At 48.1% G+C, this 17715-nt stretch overlaps 2 protein-coding genes across 8 annotated transcripts in view; one reads left to right on the plus strand and one right to left on the minus strand.

The window, feature by feature from the left end:
- ZSCAN21 (zinc finger and SCAN domain containing 21) lies at positions 1-16710 on the plus strand. Of its 7 annotated transcripts, none has more exons than XM_058443223.1 (5): positions 5-73; positions 1986-2117; positions 8083-8578; positions 8871-9063; positions 15458-16710. In XM_058443223.1, the coding sequence occupies exons 3-5, from the start codon at positions 8180-8182 to the stop codon at positions 16285-16287; spliced, it is 1422 nt and encodes a 473-aa protein (XP_058299206.1). In that variant the 5' UTR covers positions 5-73; positions 1986-2117; positions 8083-8179; the 3' UTR covers positions 16288-16710. The 7 variants fall into 7 exon arrangements, with proteins under 7 accessions (XP_032611908.1, XP_058299206.1, XP_058299208.1 ...); XM_058443225.1 differs by having other exon boundaries at positions 1989-2117; XM_032756019.2 differs by lacking the exon at positions 1986-2117 and adding an exon at positions 2219-2400 and having other exon boundaries at positions 15-73; positions 15458-16701.
- Positions 16458-17715, minus strand: part of ZNF3 (zinc finger protein 3) — a 24343-nt gene continuing 23085 nt past the window's right edge. The window contains exon 6 of the mRNA XM_058443287.1: positions 16458-16582. Coding sequence (XP_058299270.1) covers positions 16458-16582 — 125 coding nt within the window. The remainder of the gene's footprint in view (positions 16583-17715) is intronic.

The following is a 17715-nucleotide window of genomic DNA, read 5'->3' on the forward strand; positions in this document are numbered from 1 at the left end:
GACGCACTTCCGGGTGCGCGTTCCCGAGGTGCGCGGTGCGGTCTCCCGGTACCCGGAGCGGCTCTGATTCACGGTGAGCCTGCTGGTCGCGGGTCAGCGAGGCGGACAGGAAAGGGAGCCTTGGCTGAATGGTTTGGGGAGGGAGGAGTGGGTTTAGCAGCTGTGGCTTCCGAGGACCCCACCGAGACCGGTCCTAGCAGGGCTGTGGGGAGGAGCTCCCCGTCCCCACCCAGCCCCAGCTGGTGGAGGCGCTGGGTCCCTGGAAAGCCTTTTCTTCCACTTGGGGCTTTAACAAATGAAAGCTAGAAGAACAGATGTTCTGGAAGTTCTTTCGCGTTCCAGAATAGTTTTTTTGTGTGTGCGCGCTCCCCAAGCCAAGCCGTCTATCAGTCTGACCGTGGCCGCCTTTTTTCTCTTTCTGAACTGGAGGTCCGAACGCAAGGCTCATTGATGGGAATACGCCCAAGGGGTTGGAAACCTGTGGGAAGCCGAACCTCATTAGAAGTCTTGGGTAGAATCCAATCCAAGGGAAGAAATAGTTCCCTCGGGCTTTGTTCGGGCTAGAACGCACACACAGAATAGGGATCTGCTCAGGTTTAGAAAAACATTCTTAAAGAACCATGTATAAATAAGAGTGTCAAGACAAAGTTGATTTGGGCCAGGCGCGGTGGCTCACGCCTGTAATCACAGCACTTTGGGAGGCCGAGGCGGGCGGATCATTTGAGGTCAGGAGTTCGAGACCAGCCTGGCCAAACCCTGTCCCCACTAAAAATACAAAAATTAGCTGGGTGTGGTGGCTCGCGCCTGTAATTCCAGCTACTCGGGAGGCTGAGGCAGGAGAATCGCTTGAACCCAGCAGGCGGAGGTTGCAGTGAGCCGAGATCATGCCACTGCACTCCAGCCTGGGCGACAGAGCGACACTTGGTCTCAAAAAAAAAAAAAAAAAGTTGATTTGACGGGTGAGGTACTTGGAAACCCAAGAAATCTAAGGAACAGGCCGGGCGCGGTGGCTCACGCTTGTAATCCTAGCACTTTGGGAGGCCGAGGCGGGCGGATCACGAGGTCAGGAGATCGAGACCACGGTGAAACCCCGTCTCTACTAAGAATACAAAAAATTAGCCGGGCGTGGTGGCGGGAGCCTGTAGTCCCAGCTACTCGGAGAGGCTGAGGCAGGAGAATGGCGTGAACCCGGGAGGCGGAGCTTGCAGTGAGCCGAGATTGCGCCACTGCACTCCAGCCTGGGCGACAGAGCGAGACTCCGTCTCAAAAAAAAAAAAAAAAGAAATCTAAGGAACAGTTGAGCTGTGGAGAGGAAAAGAGTCAAGAGGCAAGACAATTGTTTTCAAGTGTTGGAAGGCTGCTATGGAGAAAGTGAGCATTGGTCTTGGACTAACCTAGGATTTCTGAAATGATGCGGAATTTGATTCAGGTTAAAGAATTTGTGTGGCTGGGCACGGTGGCTCATGCCTGTAATCCCAGCACTTTGGGAGGCCGAGGCGAGTGGATCACCTGAGGTCGGGAGTTCGAGACCAACCTGACCAACATGGAGAAACCCCGTCTCTACTAAAAATACAAAATTAGGCGGGTGTGGTGGCGCATGCCTGTAATCCCAGCTACTAGGGAGGCTGAGGCAGGAGAATCGCTTGAACCTGGGAGGCGGAGGTTGCGGTGAGCCGAGATCACGCCATTGCACTCCAGCCTGGGCAACGAGTGAAACTCCGTCTCAAAAAAAAAAAAAAGAAGAACTTGTAACAATTAGTGTAATTCTATGGCTCAAGAATTATGTAATTTGGCTGCCTAAGGATTTTTTTTTTTTTTTGAGATGGAATCTTGCTCTGTCACCCAGGTTGGAATGCAGTGGCGCGTTCTCTGCTCACTGCAAGCTCCGCCACCTGGGTTCTAGCCATTCTCCTGTCTCAGCCTCCCAAGTAGCTGGGACTACAGGCGCCTGCCACAACGCCTGGCTAATTTTTTGTATTTTTTAGTAGAGACGGGGTTTCACCGTGTTAGCCAGAATGGTCTCGATCTCCTGACCTCGTGATCCACCCCCCTCGGCCTCCCAAAGTGCTGGGATTACAGGCGTGAGCCACCACACCGGGCCCCCTAGGGATTTTCAGGTATGGACTGAGTATGAAGCATTTTAGCACAAGTTGGTAAGTGCTATTCTACTTTTAGAATCTATGGTAATTTGATTTTTTTATGCCTCATCTTGTTACAGAATGGACTTGGGGTGCTCTCATAAGGGCATATAAGCTTTGGGAGATTGGCATAAAGGAGGAGGGAAAATGGACACAGAACAAGGGCTTTCTGTTTATGATAGACCATGAACTTTTGCTTGATGGACTTCTTGAGATAAACAGTCTAGATAGCTTTTAAAAAGTCACTGTGATTGTAGACAATGTGAGTTAGTAATGAAGCGTCTGATTTCTAGCTGCATGCTTCTTTATTTTTTAAGAGACAGGGTTTTCCTTTGTCACCTAGGCTGGAGCACAGTGGTACAGCCACAACTCTGCAGCCCAGAACTCCTGAGCTCAAGTTATGCCTCAACCTGGGCAACAAAGCAAGACTTCGTTTCTACAAAAATAAATAAATAAATTTTTTTAAATTAGCCAGATGTGGTGACGCACACCTGTAGTCCTGGCTACTTTGGAGGCTGAGGTGAGAGGATGGCTTGAGGCCAGGAGTTCAGGGCTGCAGTGAGCTATCATGGCACCACTACACGCCAGCCTGGGCAACAAAGCGAGACCCTGCCTCTGTAATTTAAAAACAATAAAATAAAGACCCGGTGAAGTGGTTCACGCCTGTAACCCCAGAACTTTGAGAGACCAAGGCAAGAAGATGGCTTGAGACCAGGAGTTCGAGGCTTCTGTGAGCTGTGATTGCGCCACTGCACTCCAGTCTAGACAACAGACTAAGACACTGTCTCTAAAAAATAAAAAAATTAAATTAAAAAAAAATATGAAAGAGGAGTCAGGGGATGACCCCAGGTTTTTCGGTCCAAGTAAAAAGAACAGTGAGAGTTGCCATTAGCTGAGATGAACAGCTTTTGAGGGAGAGATGGGAATTCCATTTTGGACCTGTTAAGCTTGAGATGTCTTACTGGACATCCACGTGGTAATGGCAAGTGGGTAGTTGGTCGTATGAGTCTGGAGGTCAGCAGGGAGGTCTAAGTTGGAGGTACAGTTTGGGCAGTTGTGAGTATACTTAGATGGTAATTAAAACCATGCAACTTGTGAAATCACCAAGGAAAGTGAGTGCAGGAAGGAGGAAGGGCACCCAGCCCTCTACTCGTTTGTAGTCTTCATGTGTTGTACATTTGAGTTGTGTGCACCGCAAAATTGATGTGCCACCAGGCGTGGTGGCTTATGCCTGTAATCCCAGCACTTTGGGAGGCCAAGGTGGGCGGATCACTTGAGCAAGACCAGCCTGGCGAACATGGTGAAACCCCATCTCTACTAAAAATATAAAAATTAGCCAGGCATGGTGGCACACACCTGTAATCCCACCTACTCAGGAGGCTGAGGCATGAGAATCACTTGAACTCGGGAGGCAGAGGTTGCAGTGAGCCAAGATTATGGCACTGCACTCCAGCCTGGGCAACGGAGTGAGACTCCCATCTCAAAAAAAAAAAAACAAAAAACAAAACTGATGTGCCTAGAATAAATCGCTTAGCTAATGAGCTTACCCAGCCAACTGCCCAGCAGCAACATCCAAGGAAACTTTTCTGTAATTTGCAGAGGCAATCATGTGATCCAGTGGCATCTGTGAATTTGGATTCACCGAATTCTCAGAGTGTGTCCCACATGAATGTTATGTTACTACATGATGCTCCCTGTGTGATGCCAGCAGGTGCTGCATGACTCCCTGGTGACTTGCCATGTTTCCCAGGCCAGATCACAGAAGCTGAGCAGCCCAAACACTGGTTTCTTTCCTGGTCTTAGGGTGCCCTCCTCTGGATAGAGTATGAAATTTTCTAACAGTTACGTAAAGTTAATCTACCACTGAGGAGGTCTCTTTTATACATATATATTTGGGTTTTGTTTGTTTGTTTTTTTGCAACAGAGTCTCACTCTGTTACCCAGGCTGGAGTGTAGTGACACGATCTTGGCTCACTACAACCTCCACCTCCCAGGTTCAAGTGATTCCCTGCCTCAGCCTCCCAAGTAGCTGGGATTACAGGTGCCTGCCACCACTCCCAGCTAATTTTTGTATTTTTAGTAGAGACAGTAACTTGTAATTTTATGGCAACTATATTTTTTTAGGTTTAACATGTGGCCCTAAAGAACCAGAAACCGAAAGGAACCAATATTCCTGCCCCACAGAGTCCCATCTTTAGTGAGGCTATTTCTGGAGTTTATATGATGACCAAGATACTAGGCATGGATGGCCCCAGTTCACCATGTTGGCCAGGCTGGTCTCAACTCCTGGCCTCAAGTGATCCGCCTGCCTTGGCCTCCAGAAGTGCTGGGATTACGGCCGTTAGCCACCACACCCAGCCACTTGTTTTAAATATTGTAAAGAAAGCTCTCTAGCGCAGCTACCTCGTTATTTCTTGTTTATTTTAGTCTTTGGTGCTCGGGCCTTTGTTTTAGGAGGTGAGATGATGTTGCATCTCCCCTGACTCAATATTTAAGTAGTACTCGGGCACTCCTGTGGTATGTACTGGGTACATACAGACTTATTTGGCCGAAGAATCCTTTATTCAAATTATTGGTTATAGTGGGTTTTTTTTGTTTTTTTTTTTTTGCAATGGAGTCTCAGTGTTGCCCAGACTGGAGTGCAGTGGCACAATCTTGGCTCACTGCAACCTCTGCCTCCCAGGTTCAAGCTATTCTCATGTCTCAGCCTCCCATATAGCTGGGATCACAGGCACCTGCCACCACGCCCGGCTAATTTTTGTATTTTTAGTAGAGACGGGGTTTCGCCATGTTGGTCAGGTTAGTCTTGAACTCCTGACCTCAGGTGATCCACCTGCCTCGGTCTCCCAAAGTGCTGGGATTACAGGCGTGAGTCACCATGCCCCACCTTAGTTATAGTGCTTTTGAACACATTTTGGAAAATAATTCTGTATGCATTTTTTTCCGTGCCTTACAGTTTCCCTTTTAATGCTTTGGGTTGCTTCCTGATGTCTTAATTCCACTGCTAAACACTCCACCAACATTAGTTTCTTTTTTTTTGTTTTTTAAGACTAATCAAAGCCTTAATTTCATAACTATGAACCATGTTTACAGAATGTTAGCACTAAAGTCCATTTTGTTTGTCAGAACACTACTTACGATCTCTCTCTCTTTTTTTTTTTTTTTTTTTTTGAGACTGAGTCTTGATCTGTCACCCAGGCTGGAGTGCAGTGGTGCAATCTTGGCTCACTGCATCCTTCCCCTCCCGGGTTAAAGCTATTCTCCTTCCTCAGCCTCCTAAGAAGCTGGGATTACAGGTGTGCAACACCACATCCGCCTAATTTTTGTATTTTAGAGACAGGGTTTCACTATGTTGGCCAGGCTAGTCTTGAACTCCTGACCTCAGGTGATCCGCCCACCTCAGTCTCCCAAAGTGCTGGGATTACAGCCGTGAGCCACCATGCCTGACAATTTTCTCATTCTTTAAGAAACAAAATTTGGAAATCCAACAAAGAATGAAAATGTGGAAATCATCTATAATTCCATAACCTACCAATATCACTGTTAAGTTTTGGTCTATGTGTGCTGTGTATAAATGTATGACTTTTAATTTTTTTTTCTTTTTTTTTTTTTTTGAGACGGAGTCTCACTCTGTCGTCCAGGCTAGAGTGCAGTGGTGTGATCTCGGCTCACTGCCAGCTCCGCCTCCCAGGTTCAGGCCATTCTCCTGCCTCAGCCTCTCGAGTAGCTGGGACTACAGGCACCCACCACTGCGCCCAGCTAATTTTTTTTTTTGTATTTTTAGTAGAGACGGGGTTTCACCGTGTTAGCCAGGATGGTCTCAATCTCCTGACCTCGTGATCCGCCCGCCTCAGCCTCCCAAAGTGGTGGGATTACAGGCGTGAGCCACCGTGCCCGGCCGATGAAACCTTGTCTCTACAAAAAATAAAAAATTTGCCGGGTGCGGTGGCTCACACCTGTAATCCCAGTGCTTTGGGAGGCTGAGATGGGCGGATCAACCACGGTGAAACCCCGTCTCTACTAAAAATACAAAAAATTAGCCGGGCGTGGTGGCAGGCGCCTGTAGTCCCAGCTACTCGGAGAGGCTGAGGCAGGAGAATGGCGTGAACCCGGGAGGCGGAGCTTGCAGTGAGCCGAGATCGCGCCACCGCACTCCAGCCTGGGTGACAGAGCGAGACTCTGTCTCAAAAAAAAAAAAAAAAAAAATCAGATCCATGGAGATTGTCATGTGTTTGAAATTAGCTTAATTGGTTGTTTTGGGGTGGTTTGTTTTGTTTTTTTGATTTTGATTTTCTTTTTGTTTTTTGAGGCAGGGTCTTGCTGTGTCACCCAGGCTGGAGTTCAGTAGTGCAGTCACAACTGCAGGTCACTGCAGCCACGACCTGCTGAGCTTAAGTGATCCTTCCACCTCAGCTTCCCAAGTAGCTGGGACCACAGGTGCGTGCCACCACACCTGGCTAATCTTCGTATTTTTTGTGGAGACAGGGTTTCACCATGTTGGCCAGGCTGGTCTCGAACTCCTGACCTCAAGTGATCTGCCCGCCTCGGCCTCTCAAAGTGCTGGGATTACAGATGTGAGCCACTGCACCTGGCACTTCAGTTTGTTTTGTTTTTATTTTTTGAGAGAGAGTCTTGCTCTGTCACCCAGGCTGGAGTGCAGTGGCGTGATCTCGGCTCATTGCAACCTCTGCCTCCCGTGTTCAGGTGATTCTTGTGTGCCTCAGCCTCCCAAATAGCTGAGATTACAGGTGCGTGCCACCATGCCTGGCTAATTTTTGTATTTTTAGTAGAGACAGGATTTTACCATGTTGGCCAGGGTGGTCTCGAGTCCAGGCCTGCCTCGGACTCCCAGAGTGCTGGGATTACAGGCATGAGCCACTGCACCCGACCTCAGTTATTTTTAATGTACTAGTTAATTACACCCTTTGAGCATGACTCAGGTCATACTGACAGGCCCAGTCATTTGACTAGTGAATTTTCCTTTTTTTTTTTGAGACAGAGTCTCACTCTGTCACCCAGGCTGGAGTGCAGTGGCGTGATCTCGGCTCACTGCAAGCTCCGCCTCCCGGGTTCACGCCATTCTCCTGCCTCAGCCTCCCGAGTGGCTGGGACTACAGGCGCCCGCCACCACACCCGGCTAATTTTTTGTATTTTTAGTAGAGATGGGGTTTCACTGTGTTAGCCAGGATGGTCTCAATCTCCTGACCTTGTGATCCGCCCACCTCAGCACCTCCCAAAGTGCTGGGATTACAGACGTGAGCCACCATGCCTGGCCTTGACTAGTGAATTTTCATTGCTCAAGCTAAATGTCTTAGGTTTAAACAGATGGCATCTAGCCAGTAGATAGCTTGATAAAATCTCAGAAACTATAATATCTATAGTGGTGAGATTCCGAACTAGTTTTGGAGCAAAGTTAATTTTAAAATTGTGCCACATTGCACTTTTTGGGAAAAGTGGAGACCACTGAAATCAAAGTAGGATATCCTGAGCTGATTGCAGAAATATTTTTTTTTTTAGAGATGGAATCTCGCTCTGTTGCCCAGGCTGGAATGCAGTGGCGCAGACTTGGCTCATTGTATCCTCTGCCTCCTGGGTTCAAGCAATTCTCCTGCCTCAGCCTCCCAAGTAGCTGGGATTACAGGCGTCCACCACCACACCTTGCTAATTTTGTATTTTTAGTAGAGAGAGGGTTTCACCATGTTGGCCAGGCTGGTCTCAAACTCCTGACCTCAGGTGATCCACCCATCTCGGCCTCCCAAAGTGCAGGAATTACAGGCATGAGCCACTGTACCCAGCTCATTCCAGAAAGATTTTGAGCAGTTGTTTTTATATGGTAGTTTTATGGTGGACATAATTTCCACAATTTCTTGTGTTAAAGGTATGGCTGTAAAGACCCAAAAACACTTTTCAGTTTGATTATTTTTTGGTAACTGTATTTTCTTAGGTTTAACGTGTGGCCCTAAAGAACTGGAAACCCAAAGGGACCAATATTCCTGCCCCAACAGAGTCCTATCTTTAGTGAGGCTGTTTCTGGAGTTTATATGATGACCAAGGTACTAGGCATGGCCCCAGCTCTGGGCCCTAGTCCTCCACAGGAGCATGTGGGGCCTCTGATGGTAAAAGTCGAGGAGAAAGAACAGAAAGGCAAGTACCTTCCTAGCCTGGAGATGTTCCGCCAGCGCTTCAGGCAGTTTGGGTACCATGATACCCCTGGACCTCGAGAGGCCCTGAGCCAACTCCGGGTGCTGTGCTGTGAGTGGCTGAGGCCCGAGATCCACACCAAGGAGCAGATCCTGGAGCTACTGGTGCTGGAGCAGTTCCTGACCATCCTGCCCCAGGAGCTCCAGGCCTGGGTGCAGGAGCATTGCCCGGAGAGCGCTGAAGAGGCTGTCACTCTCCTCGAAGATCTGGAGCGGGAACTGGATGAGCCAGGACACCAGGTAGGCAGGGGAGACCTTTGTTATTCTAGGAGATTGGGAGTGTAACATTCTAGGCAGGAACAAGGGTTTGTCCATACAGTTAGATTCGCTGAATGGGAATTTCTGCTGAATTAGACCTTGTTTCCTCCTATTTTTCTCTATCATCCTAGACTAACTTTTAGCCTTGGGAATGGAATGGGATGGGTGTTTTCCTTTTCTCTTTCCTAGAGGTTCTATATAGCTCTCCTGGGATTTTCATTCTTGGTCTTAAAGTGAGCCATGCACAAACCCAGCCATTCCTGATTGTCTCTAGGTCTCAACTTCTCCAAATGAACAGAAACCGGTGTGGGAGAAGATATCCTCCTCGGCAACTGCAAAGGAATCCCCGAGCAGCGTGCAGCCACAGCCCTTGGAGACCAGTCACAAATACGAGTCTTGGGGGCCCCTCTACATCCAAGAGTCTGGTGAGGAGCAGGAGTTCGCTCAAGATCCGAGAAAGGTCCGAGGTGAGGACCACCCATTAGACTCCTATTTAGTGCCCCAGGCCTCTGTGGTTGGAGAAGCAGAATAATTAGTAATTCTTGGTTGTGAGGTGATTTCATAGATTGACTTGATTGGTTGGGCTGACAGGGTGGAAATAGTCCCCTTTCCTCCCCCAAGTAAGGCTGTCTCAGCCTGGGCCCTAGCATGGGAATGGATCACTCTTAAAGAATCAGTTTCTCTTTGAAGTCTGGGTATTACAAGTAATTTTTTTTAAAGAGTCAATTGAAGTGAGTTTAAAAAAGAAACTGTTAACAGAGGTGTAGACACTTCAAATGAACCAATAAGGAATAATGTTGCATCAGACAACAGTGAAAAGCTGTTACTCCCGAAGGCCGGGCGCGGTGGCTCACGCTTGTAATCCCAGCACTTTGGGAGGCCGAGGCGGGCGGATCACGAGGTCAGGAGATCGAGACCACGGTGAAACCCCGTCTCTACTAAAAATACAAAAAATTAGCCGGGCGTGGTGGCGGGCGCCTGTAGTCCCAGCTACTCGGAGAGGCTGAGGCAGGAGAATGGCGTGAACCCGGGAGGCGGAGCTTGCAGTGAGCCGAGATTGCGCCACTGCACTCCAGCCTGGGCGACAGAGCGAGACTCCATCTCAAAAAAAAAGAAAAAGAAAAGAAAAGAAAAGCTGTTACTCCCTGTGAACCTAAAGGGACAGAGGGGGGCCCTCTTACCAGAACCAGGTAAGAGCTATAGTCATGGAGGAGGGGGTCACTTGATAGAATTGTGGCTGTAGGCCCTGCCGTGGGATGAGGAGAAAATGGAATAAATACCCCAGCTGCACCCTCCTTCTCCCCTTAAATCTCCTGCTTTTGTTCCCCAATGACAAACTCAGTTGGCAGCCAGAGGGCAGGAAAGACAAGACAGTGCAGCCCTTAGGGTCAGCTTCCTGGGCCACAGGGTGGGTCAGAGAATGGATCTGGGAAGGGCAAATGGAAAATAATTGGCAACTTCATTTCTGAAGCTATGGAAAGAGGTGGGGCATTTTTCACAAGTCAAAGATACATTAGGTGACTACTGCTGAGCTCAAATCTCCCTATATTATGGTTTATAGAATAATCTTAGGCCATAAATGGTCATCCCCTGTGGGGGTGTTTTTGTGTGTTTTTCTGAGACAGGGATTCCATCCGTCATCCAGGCTAGAGGGCCGTGGCGTGATCATAGCTCACTGCAGCCTCAATCTCTGGGGCTCAAGTGATCCTCCCACCTCAGCCTCCCAAGTAGCTGGGACCACCATGTCTGGCTAACTTTTAATTTTTTTGTAGACAGGGTCTCACTATGTTGCCCAAGCTGACCCTATGTTATTTTGTTATTTTATGGCTTCTACTCTTAAGTACCTTCATTTACCAGAAGGATTAGAACTAAATCTTTGAAACAAAGTTAATGTTTAATTATATGTTTGCAAAAATATGGCATATTATTCCAAATCCTAATAGTTTGAAACCAGGACTTTGCTTACGTGTTGGTGGTGTAGACCACTATTTATGTGTGTGGTGTGATTTCATGACAAGAGTCCATGGCCCTCAGAAATCTCCCTCCATGCTTGCTGTGTCTGAAACGTGAAACTCCATCATGGAAACAGTTTTGAGCCGTGTTAAAAATCACATTTTCTAGGAAAAGTAAAAAATTAAACAGCTAAATTCTTCATGGTTTGTGGTGAACATGGTAGACCTCTCCAGGCAACTGGGGTCTCCCCAGAGTTGCCACAGTAATTAGAGATAAAAATAGCCAGAGACCTATCTGGTCAGTTTTATTTTCCATATCTTTTGGTGTAGCCCCTTGGCAGTATTACACAAAGAAGAGGGTGGAGTAGAAGGATTATCAGAGCCAGGAACAGGCTTGGGTTTTAGTACCCAAATAGGACAGAAGACAAAGCTGCTGGGCCCTCCTAAGGAAAGGGAAGTTGGCTCTGAAAGCTTTGCATAAAGTCTTTTTTTGTTTGTTTGTTTGAGACGGAGTCTCCCTTTGTCGCCAGGCTGGAGTGCAGTGACGCAATCTTGGCTCAGTGCAACCTCTGCCTCCCAGATTCAAGAGATTCTCCTGCCTCAGCCTCCCGAGTAGCTGCAACTACAGGTGCACACCACCACGCCCAGCTCTTTTTTTTTTTTAAACAGTTTCACTCTTGTTGCCCAGGCTGGAGTGCAGTGGCGCCATCTCGGCTCACTGCAACATCCGCCTTCCAGTTTCAAGTGATTCTCCTGCCTCAGCCTCCCGAGTACCTGGGATTATAGGCTCCCACCACCATGCTTGGCTAATTTTTGTATTTTTAGTAGAGACAGGGTTTCACCACGTTGGCCAGACTGGTCTCGAACTCTTGACCTCATGACCCGCCCTCCTCGGCCTCCCAAAGTGCTGGGATTACAGGCGGGAGCCAGCGCGCCTGGCCAAGAAACTGTTAATAAAAACACAAGCAGGCACCTTTGACAAAAACAAAATAGAATTTCTAAAAGTGAAAACTGTAGTCATTGAAATTAAGAATGCAGTGGCTGTTTTAAATAATCAAGGACATGATTAGCAAACAGAGGTAGATGCGAGGAAGTCATCTGAAATGCTGCTTAGAAAGATCAAGGTGGCAGGCATTGGACATCAGTGTGGGATCAGATGAGGATGTCCAGCGTATGTTTAATAGCTGTTCCAGAGGAGGCGGACAGAGTTGGAGAGGGCAGACCTGGTGGCTCACACTGGTCATCCCAGCACTTTGGGAGGCCAAGGAGGGCGGATCACGAGGTCAGGAGATTGAGACCATCCTGGCCAATGTGGTGAAACCCTGTCTCTACTAAAAATACAAAAATTAGTTGGGCATGGTGGCATGCACCTGTAGTCCCAGCTACTCGGGAGGCTGAGGCAGGAAAATCGCTTGAAGCCAGGAGGCGGAGATTGCAGTGAGCCAAGATCACGCCATTGCACTCCAGCCTGGCGACAGAGTGAGACTCCATCTCAAAAAAAAAAAAAAGAAAAAAACTCAGACTGGCTGGGCATGGTGGCTCACGCCTGTAATCCCAACACTTCGGGAGGCTGAGGCAGGCGGATCCCCTGAGGTCAGGAGTTTGAGACCAGCCTGGCCAACATGGTGAAACCCCATCTCAACCAGACATGGTGGCACGTGCCTGTAGTCCCAGCTACTCGGGAGGCTGAGGCAGGGGAATCGCTTGAACCTGGGAGGCGGAGGTTGCAGTAAGTCAAGATTGTGCCACTGCACTTCAGCCTGGCGTGACAGACTAAGACTCCATTAAAAAAAAAAAAAAAAAAAAAAACCAATGCTACTAAAAATACAAAAATTCATCCTGGCTAATGCGGTGAAACCCTGTTTCTACTAAAAATACAAAAAATTAGCTGGGCGTGGTGGCGGGCGCCTGTAGTTCCAGCTACTCAGGAGGCTGAGGCAGGAGAATGGCGTGAACCCGGGAGGCGGAGCTTGCAGTGAGCAGAGATCGCGCCACTGCACTCCAGCCTGGGCGACAGAGCGAGACTCCGTCTCAAAAAAAAAAAAAAAAAAAAAAATTAGTTGAGCTTGTTGGTGCACGCCTGTAGTCCCAGCTACTTGGGAGGCTGAGGCAGGAGAATCACCTGAACCCAGGAGGTGGAGGTTGTGGTGGCAGCAGTGACCCAAGATTGCGCCACTGCACTCCAGCCTGGGCGACAGAGTGAGACTGGGTCTCAAAAGTAACCAAGACATAAAAGACGGATTACCCCCCTCAAAGGAATGCTGATTAGACTGATGGCAAACTACCCAACAGTAACAGTGCATCCTGGAAGACAATGAAATAAATAGTCCTGGTAAATTCTTTTTCAATTTTTGCCTCATTCAGCTATTTTTTAAAATGTTAACTTTTGGCTGGGCATGGTGGCTCACACCTGTAATCCCAGCAATTTGGGAGGCCAAGGCAGGTGGATCACTTGAGGCCAGGAGTTTGAGGCCAGCCTGAGCAACATGGTAAAACCCCATCTGTACAAAAAATACGAAAATTAGCCAGGTGTGGTGGCTAGTGCCTGGGGTCCCAGCTACTTGGGAGGCTGAGGCAGGAGGATCATTTGAGCCTGGGAGGTGGAGGTTGCGGTGAGCTAAGATCATGCCACTGCACTCCCACCTGGGCAACAGAGCCAGATCCTGTCTCAAAACAAAACAAAAATAAAGTTTTTTGAAGTTACTTCTGTCCCACACATGTAGCCCATGGCTGTCCAGTGACTTGAAGAGAAGTCTGTGTGTAGGCAAGTGATTGCTAATTATGAAGAGTGTAAAGGACTTTAACTGCTGAAGCTCTGACCCCTAGCAGATGGTGAGGAGAGGGTGAGCCTGGAAGCAGCTGATAGTCACTGTCAGCAAAGGAAGGAGATAGACAGCTGGGCAGAGAGAGAGAAGCTGTCTGGGCAGTTCCTAGGGAAGGGGAAAGGGCGTTGGAGAAAGGTAGCTTGCTGACAGGCTTCCTTCCATACCCTCAGAGGACTAACAGTTCTCAAAGGGGGCCCATTTTTCAGAGCGAATTTCTCTTACTCCCCTTTTCCCTGATGTCGATGGCCAGGTGGACTTTGAAGAGGTGTGACTGCCTGGTGAGGTGTTCTAAAAAGATAAACGGTTCCATCTGATTTCAATAGATGATTTCAATAGAAGATGTAGCCAGTGTAAGTCAAATGATGAGCGTTAAGCCCTCCTGGAGATCATGTGCTTTCATTCTGATTGATACGGATCTGGGGCTGGAATGATTGTAAATGGTCAGAATGCCCTCTGATTGCTTTTATGTTCAACTGCTGTGGGAACATGGGTTTTTGTGAGTTTACCACTCAGCCTCATCCTTAATTGTCCTTGTCATTTTCCTGAACTCTGGCCCTGCAGCAATCATTCTCCCTTGTTTTTAATCTGCATGAGGCTCAGCTGTTCTTTTGTTTGTTTAAAAAAAAGGGCTGGGCGTGGTGGTTCACGCCTGTAATCCCAGCACTTTGGGAGGCTGAGGTGGGCAGATCACCTGAGGTCAAGAGTTCTAGACCAGCCTGTGGTCTAGAACATGGAGAAACCCTGTCTCTACTAAAAATACAAAATAAGCCGGGCATGGTGGCACATGCCTCTAATCTCAGCTACTCGGGAGGTTGAGGCAGGAGAATCGCTTGAACCTGGGAGGCGGAGGTTGCAGTGAGCCGAGATTGAACCATTGCACTCCAGCCTGGACAACAGGAGCAAAACTCCATCTCAAAAAAAAAGCTGGGTGGGGTGGCTCACGCCTGTAATCCCAGCAGGTGGATCACCTGATGTCAGGAGTTTGAGACCAGCCTAGCCAACATGGTGAAACCCCATCTCTATTAAAAATACAAAAATTAGCTGGGTGTGGTGCCAGGTGCTTCTAGTCCCAGCTATTCAGGAGGCTGAGTCAGGAGAATCACTGGAACCCAGGAGCGGAGGCTGCGGTGAGCCAAGATAATACCACTGCACTCCAGCCTGGGCAACAGAATGAGACTCTGTCTAAAAATAAATAAAATAAATATTTTTTTAAAGATAAGGTCTTACTCTGTTGCCCAGGCCAGCACAATCATGGCTCACTGCAGCATTGACCTTCCAGGCTTAAGTGATCCTCTTACCTCAGTCTCCCAAGTAACTGGGACCACAGGGGCACACCATGCCCGCCTAATTTTTTTATTTTAACTGTTTGTAGAAATAGGGTCTCCCTATGTTGCCCAAGCTGGTCTTGAACTCCCAGTCTCAAGCCATCCTCCCACCTCAGCTCCCAAAGTGCTGGGATTACAGGCGTGAGCCGCTGTGCCCAGCTACCACTCTCATATGCTGCATTTTGCCTTCTGTATGTGAAGCTGTTTTTCTGGCGGAAAAAGCCATGTTCTCTTCACATCTTAATAGCTTCGGGTGGGGGCTTGTGTGAAAGTGCAGTGTGGAGGCCGGGCCTGGTGGCTCACGCCTGTAATCCCAGCACTCTGGGAGGCTGAGGCAGTTGGATCACGAAGTCAGATCAAGACTATCCTGGCTAACATGTTGAAACCCCATCTCTACTAAAAAAAAAAAAAACAAAAAAACAAAAAATAGCTGGGTGTGGTGGCACGTGCCTGTAATTCCAGCTACTCTGGAGGCTGAGGCAGGAGAATCGCTTGAATCAGGGAGTTGGAGGTTGCAGTGAGCTGAGGTCACCTGCATTCCAGCCTGCTGACCGTGCGACTCTGTCTCAAAAAAAAAGAAGTGCAGTATTGTAAAGTAGATTGGATGCTGATTTACTTGTATCTATGCGCTATCATGAGCTCTATTTAGTCAACCTTCAGAATCCATCAGTCTCACCTGATGGTTCTGTTTCTCTGGTAACAGTTTCTTCCTCAGAACAAGAAACAACTGAAGTATCCTTAATCTGCTTATTGTTTCAGATTGCAGATTGAGTACCCAGCACCAGGAATCAGCAGATGAGCGGAAAGGTTCTGAAGCAGAGGGGCTCAAAGGGGATATAATTTCTGTGATTATCGCCAATAAACCTGAGGCCAGGTTAGAGAGGCAGTGCGCAAACCTTGAAGATGAAAAAGGAACAAAACCCCCTCTTCAAGAGTCAGGCTCCAAGAAAGGTAGAGAATCACTTCCTACTAAACCTACCCCAGGAGAGAGACGTTACATATGTGCTGAATGTGGCAAAGCCTTTAGTAATAGCTCAAATCTCACCAAACACAGGAGAACACACACTGGGGAGAAACCTTACGTGTGCACCAAGTGTGGGAAAGCTTTCAGCCACAGCTCAAACCTCACCCTCCACTACAGAACACACTTGGTGGACCGGCCCTATGACTGTAAGTGTGGAAAAGCTTTTGGGCAGAGCTCAGACCTTCTTAAACATCAGAGAATGCACACAGAAGAGGCGCCATATCAGTGCAAAGATTGTGGCAAGGCTTTTAGCGGGAAAGGCAGCCTCATTCGTCACTATCGGATCCACACTGGGGAGAAGCCTTACCAGTGTAACGAATGTGGGAAGAGCTTCAGTCAGCACGCGGGCCTCAGCTCCCACCAGAGACTCCACACTGGAGAGAAGCCATATAAGTGTAAGGAGTGTGGGAAAGCCTTCAACCACAGCTCCAACTTCAATAAACACCACAGAATCCACACCGGGGAAAAGCCCTACTGGTGTCATCACTGTGGAAAGACCTTCTGTAGCAAGTCCAATCTTTCCAAACATCAGCGAGTCCACACTGGAGAGGGAGAAGCATCATAACTTTCAAGTGCTCCTGTTGTTGTCATCGTTTTAAACTTTAGAATCTGAACACCAGGAAGAAGTCTTGTCATTGCAGCAGCATCGATTCCAGTGATAGAGTTCGTATCACTCAACATCAGGGGATGCCTGAGGAGTGCGAGCTCCACAGCAACACGGCAAGCAGGAGGTCCTCAGAAGGTGTCAGGGGGTTCCACACTCTCCAGTTCACTGGAGCAGAGTCCCTTCCCCACACTTAGGGTGCCAGTAAGCCATGCCAGCATTACCTTTTGCGTAGTTAAACTGACGTGTATCCAGTCTAGTTAAGGAAGAAACATTAAGACTGTTCAATTTTTAACATATATTCAAGAATTTTAATTTGTAAAGAATTGAGCCACATTGAACACAATTGAATGAGATTGAGAATAAACTTATAACATCTTGTAATGCCTCAGGACTATTATTACAACAAATGATGTGTTGGTTACTGAATACTTACAGATGGAGAAAACTATTCCTACTGGTTTAGCTTTTAGAAAATTTGGATTTGGGGGTCAAGCATGGTGGCTTACGCCTGTAATCCCAGCTTTGGAAGGCTGAGGCGGTCAATCACCTGAGGTCAGGAGTTCGAGACCAGCCTGGCCAAAATGGCAAAACACTGTCTCTACTAAAGATACAGTTAGCTGGGCATGGTGGCGGGTGCCTGTAGTCCAAGCTACTCGGGAGGCTGAGGTGGGAGAATCGCTTGAACCCGGGAGGCAGAGGTTGCAGTGAGCCGACATTGCGCCACTGCACTCCAGCCTGGGTGACAGAACGAGACTCCGTCTCAAAAAAAAATAAAGCGAATGCTTTCACTAGATAATAGCTGCATACCAAGAGCCAGGGGCCATGTTGAACTGTCCTGGCACAGCTGTCGTGGATGGGTTTGTGGCAGACAACCATTATCAGCCACGACTCGTTGGTTTTTTACAGAAGCCATACATACAGAAGGAGTGTCTTTTGCATCTTTGAGGGCAGCAATAATCACCATTCAGGGTGTAGTATTGTTTCTTTCTTGCCACTTTGATTGGCTGGGGAAGGGCAGGGTGTGCAGGAGTTCCCACTTGAGCCTTCTTCCTATGACCTATGCTACAGGTTAAGTAACCAACGTGCTGGGCATCTGTCCCCCTGCTAAACATATCCCAATTATCTTCTCAGGGAAGTGGCCATAGGGTGAGTCTGTTCCCACTGGGCCCACTGAGATGGATTTGGGCCAGGGCTCCATTTATCAGCTGACCTCTGCCTGGAGGGCAATGGTAAGTTTTAGATCCATGTCATATTAGATCTGTATCAAAAGGCCTGGGCATTCTGTTTTCCTAGTACGTTACTCTAGCGAACAGCCACAGGTCCTTTGGGGAAATATTTATTGCGTATACTTAGGGTACAGTTGGAAGGTCTTCAAAGAAACCCAAA

The sequence above is a fragment of the Hylobates moloch genome, unplaced genomic scaffold, assembly GCF_009828535.3.
Source record: "Hylobates moloch isolate HMO894 unplaced genomic scaffold, HMol_V3 SCAFFOLD_1, whole genome shotgun sequence".
Taxonomy (NCBI): Eukaryota; Metazoa; Chordata; class Mammalia; order Primates; family Hylobatidae; genus Hylobates; species Hylobates moloch.

Excerpts from the sequence above, each read along its gene's own strand:
- ZSCAN21 (XM_032756017.1), top strand. The coding sequence starts at position 8,180 with ATGATGACCAAGGTACTAGGCATGGCCCCAGCTCTGGGCCCTAGTCCT. Across the intron at positions 8,579-8,870 it reads TGGATGAGCCAGGACACCAG|GTCTCAACTTCTCCAAATGA; the intron begins GTAGGCAGGGGA and ends GATTGTCTCTAG. Across the intron at positions 9,064-15,457 it reads AGATCCGAGAAAGGTCCGAG|ATTGCAGATTGAGTACCCAG; the intron begins GTGAGGACCACC and ends TTATTGTTTCAG.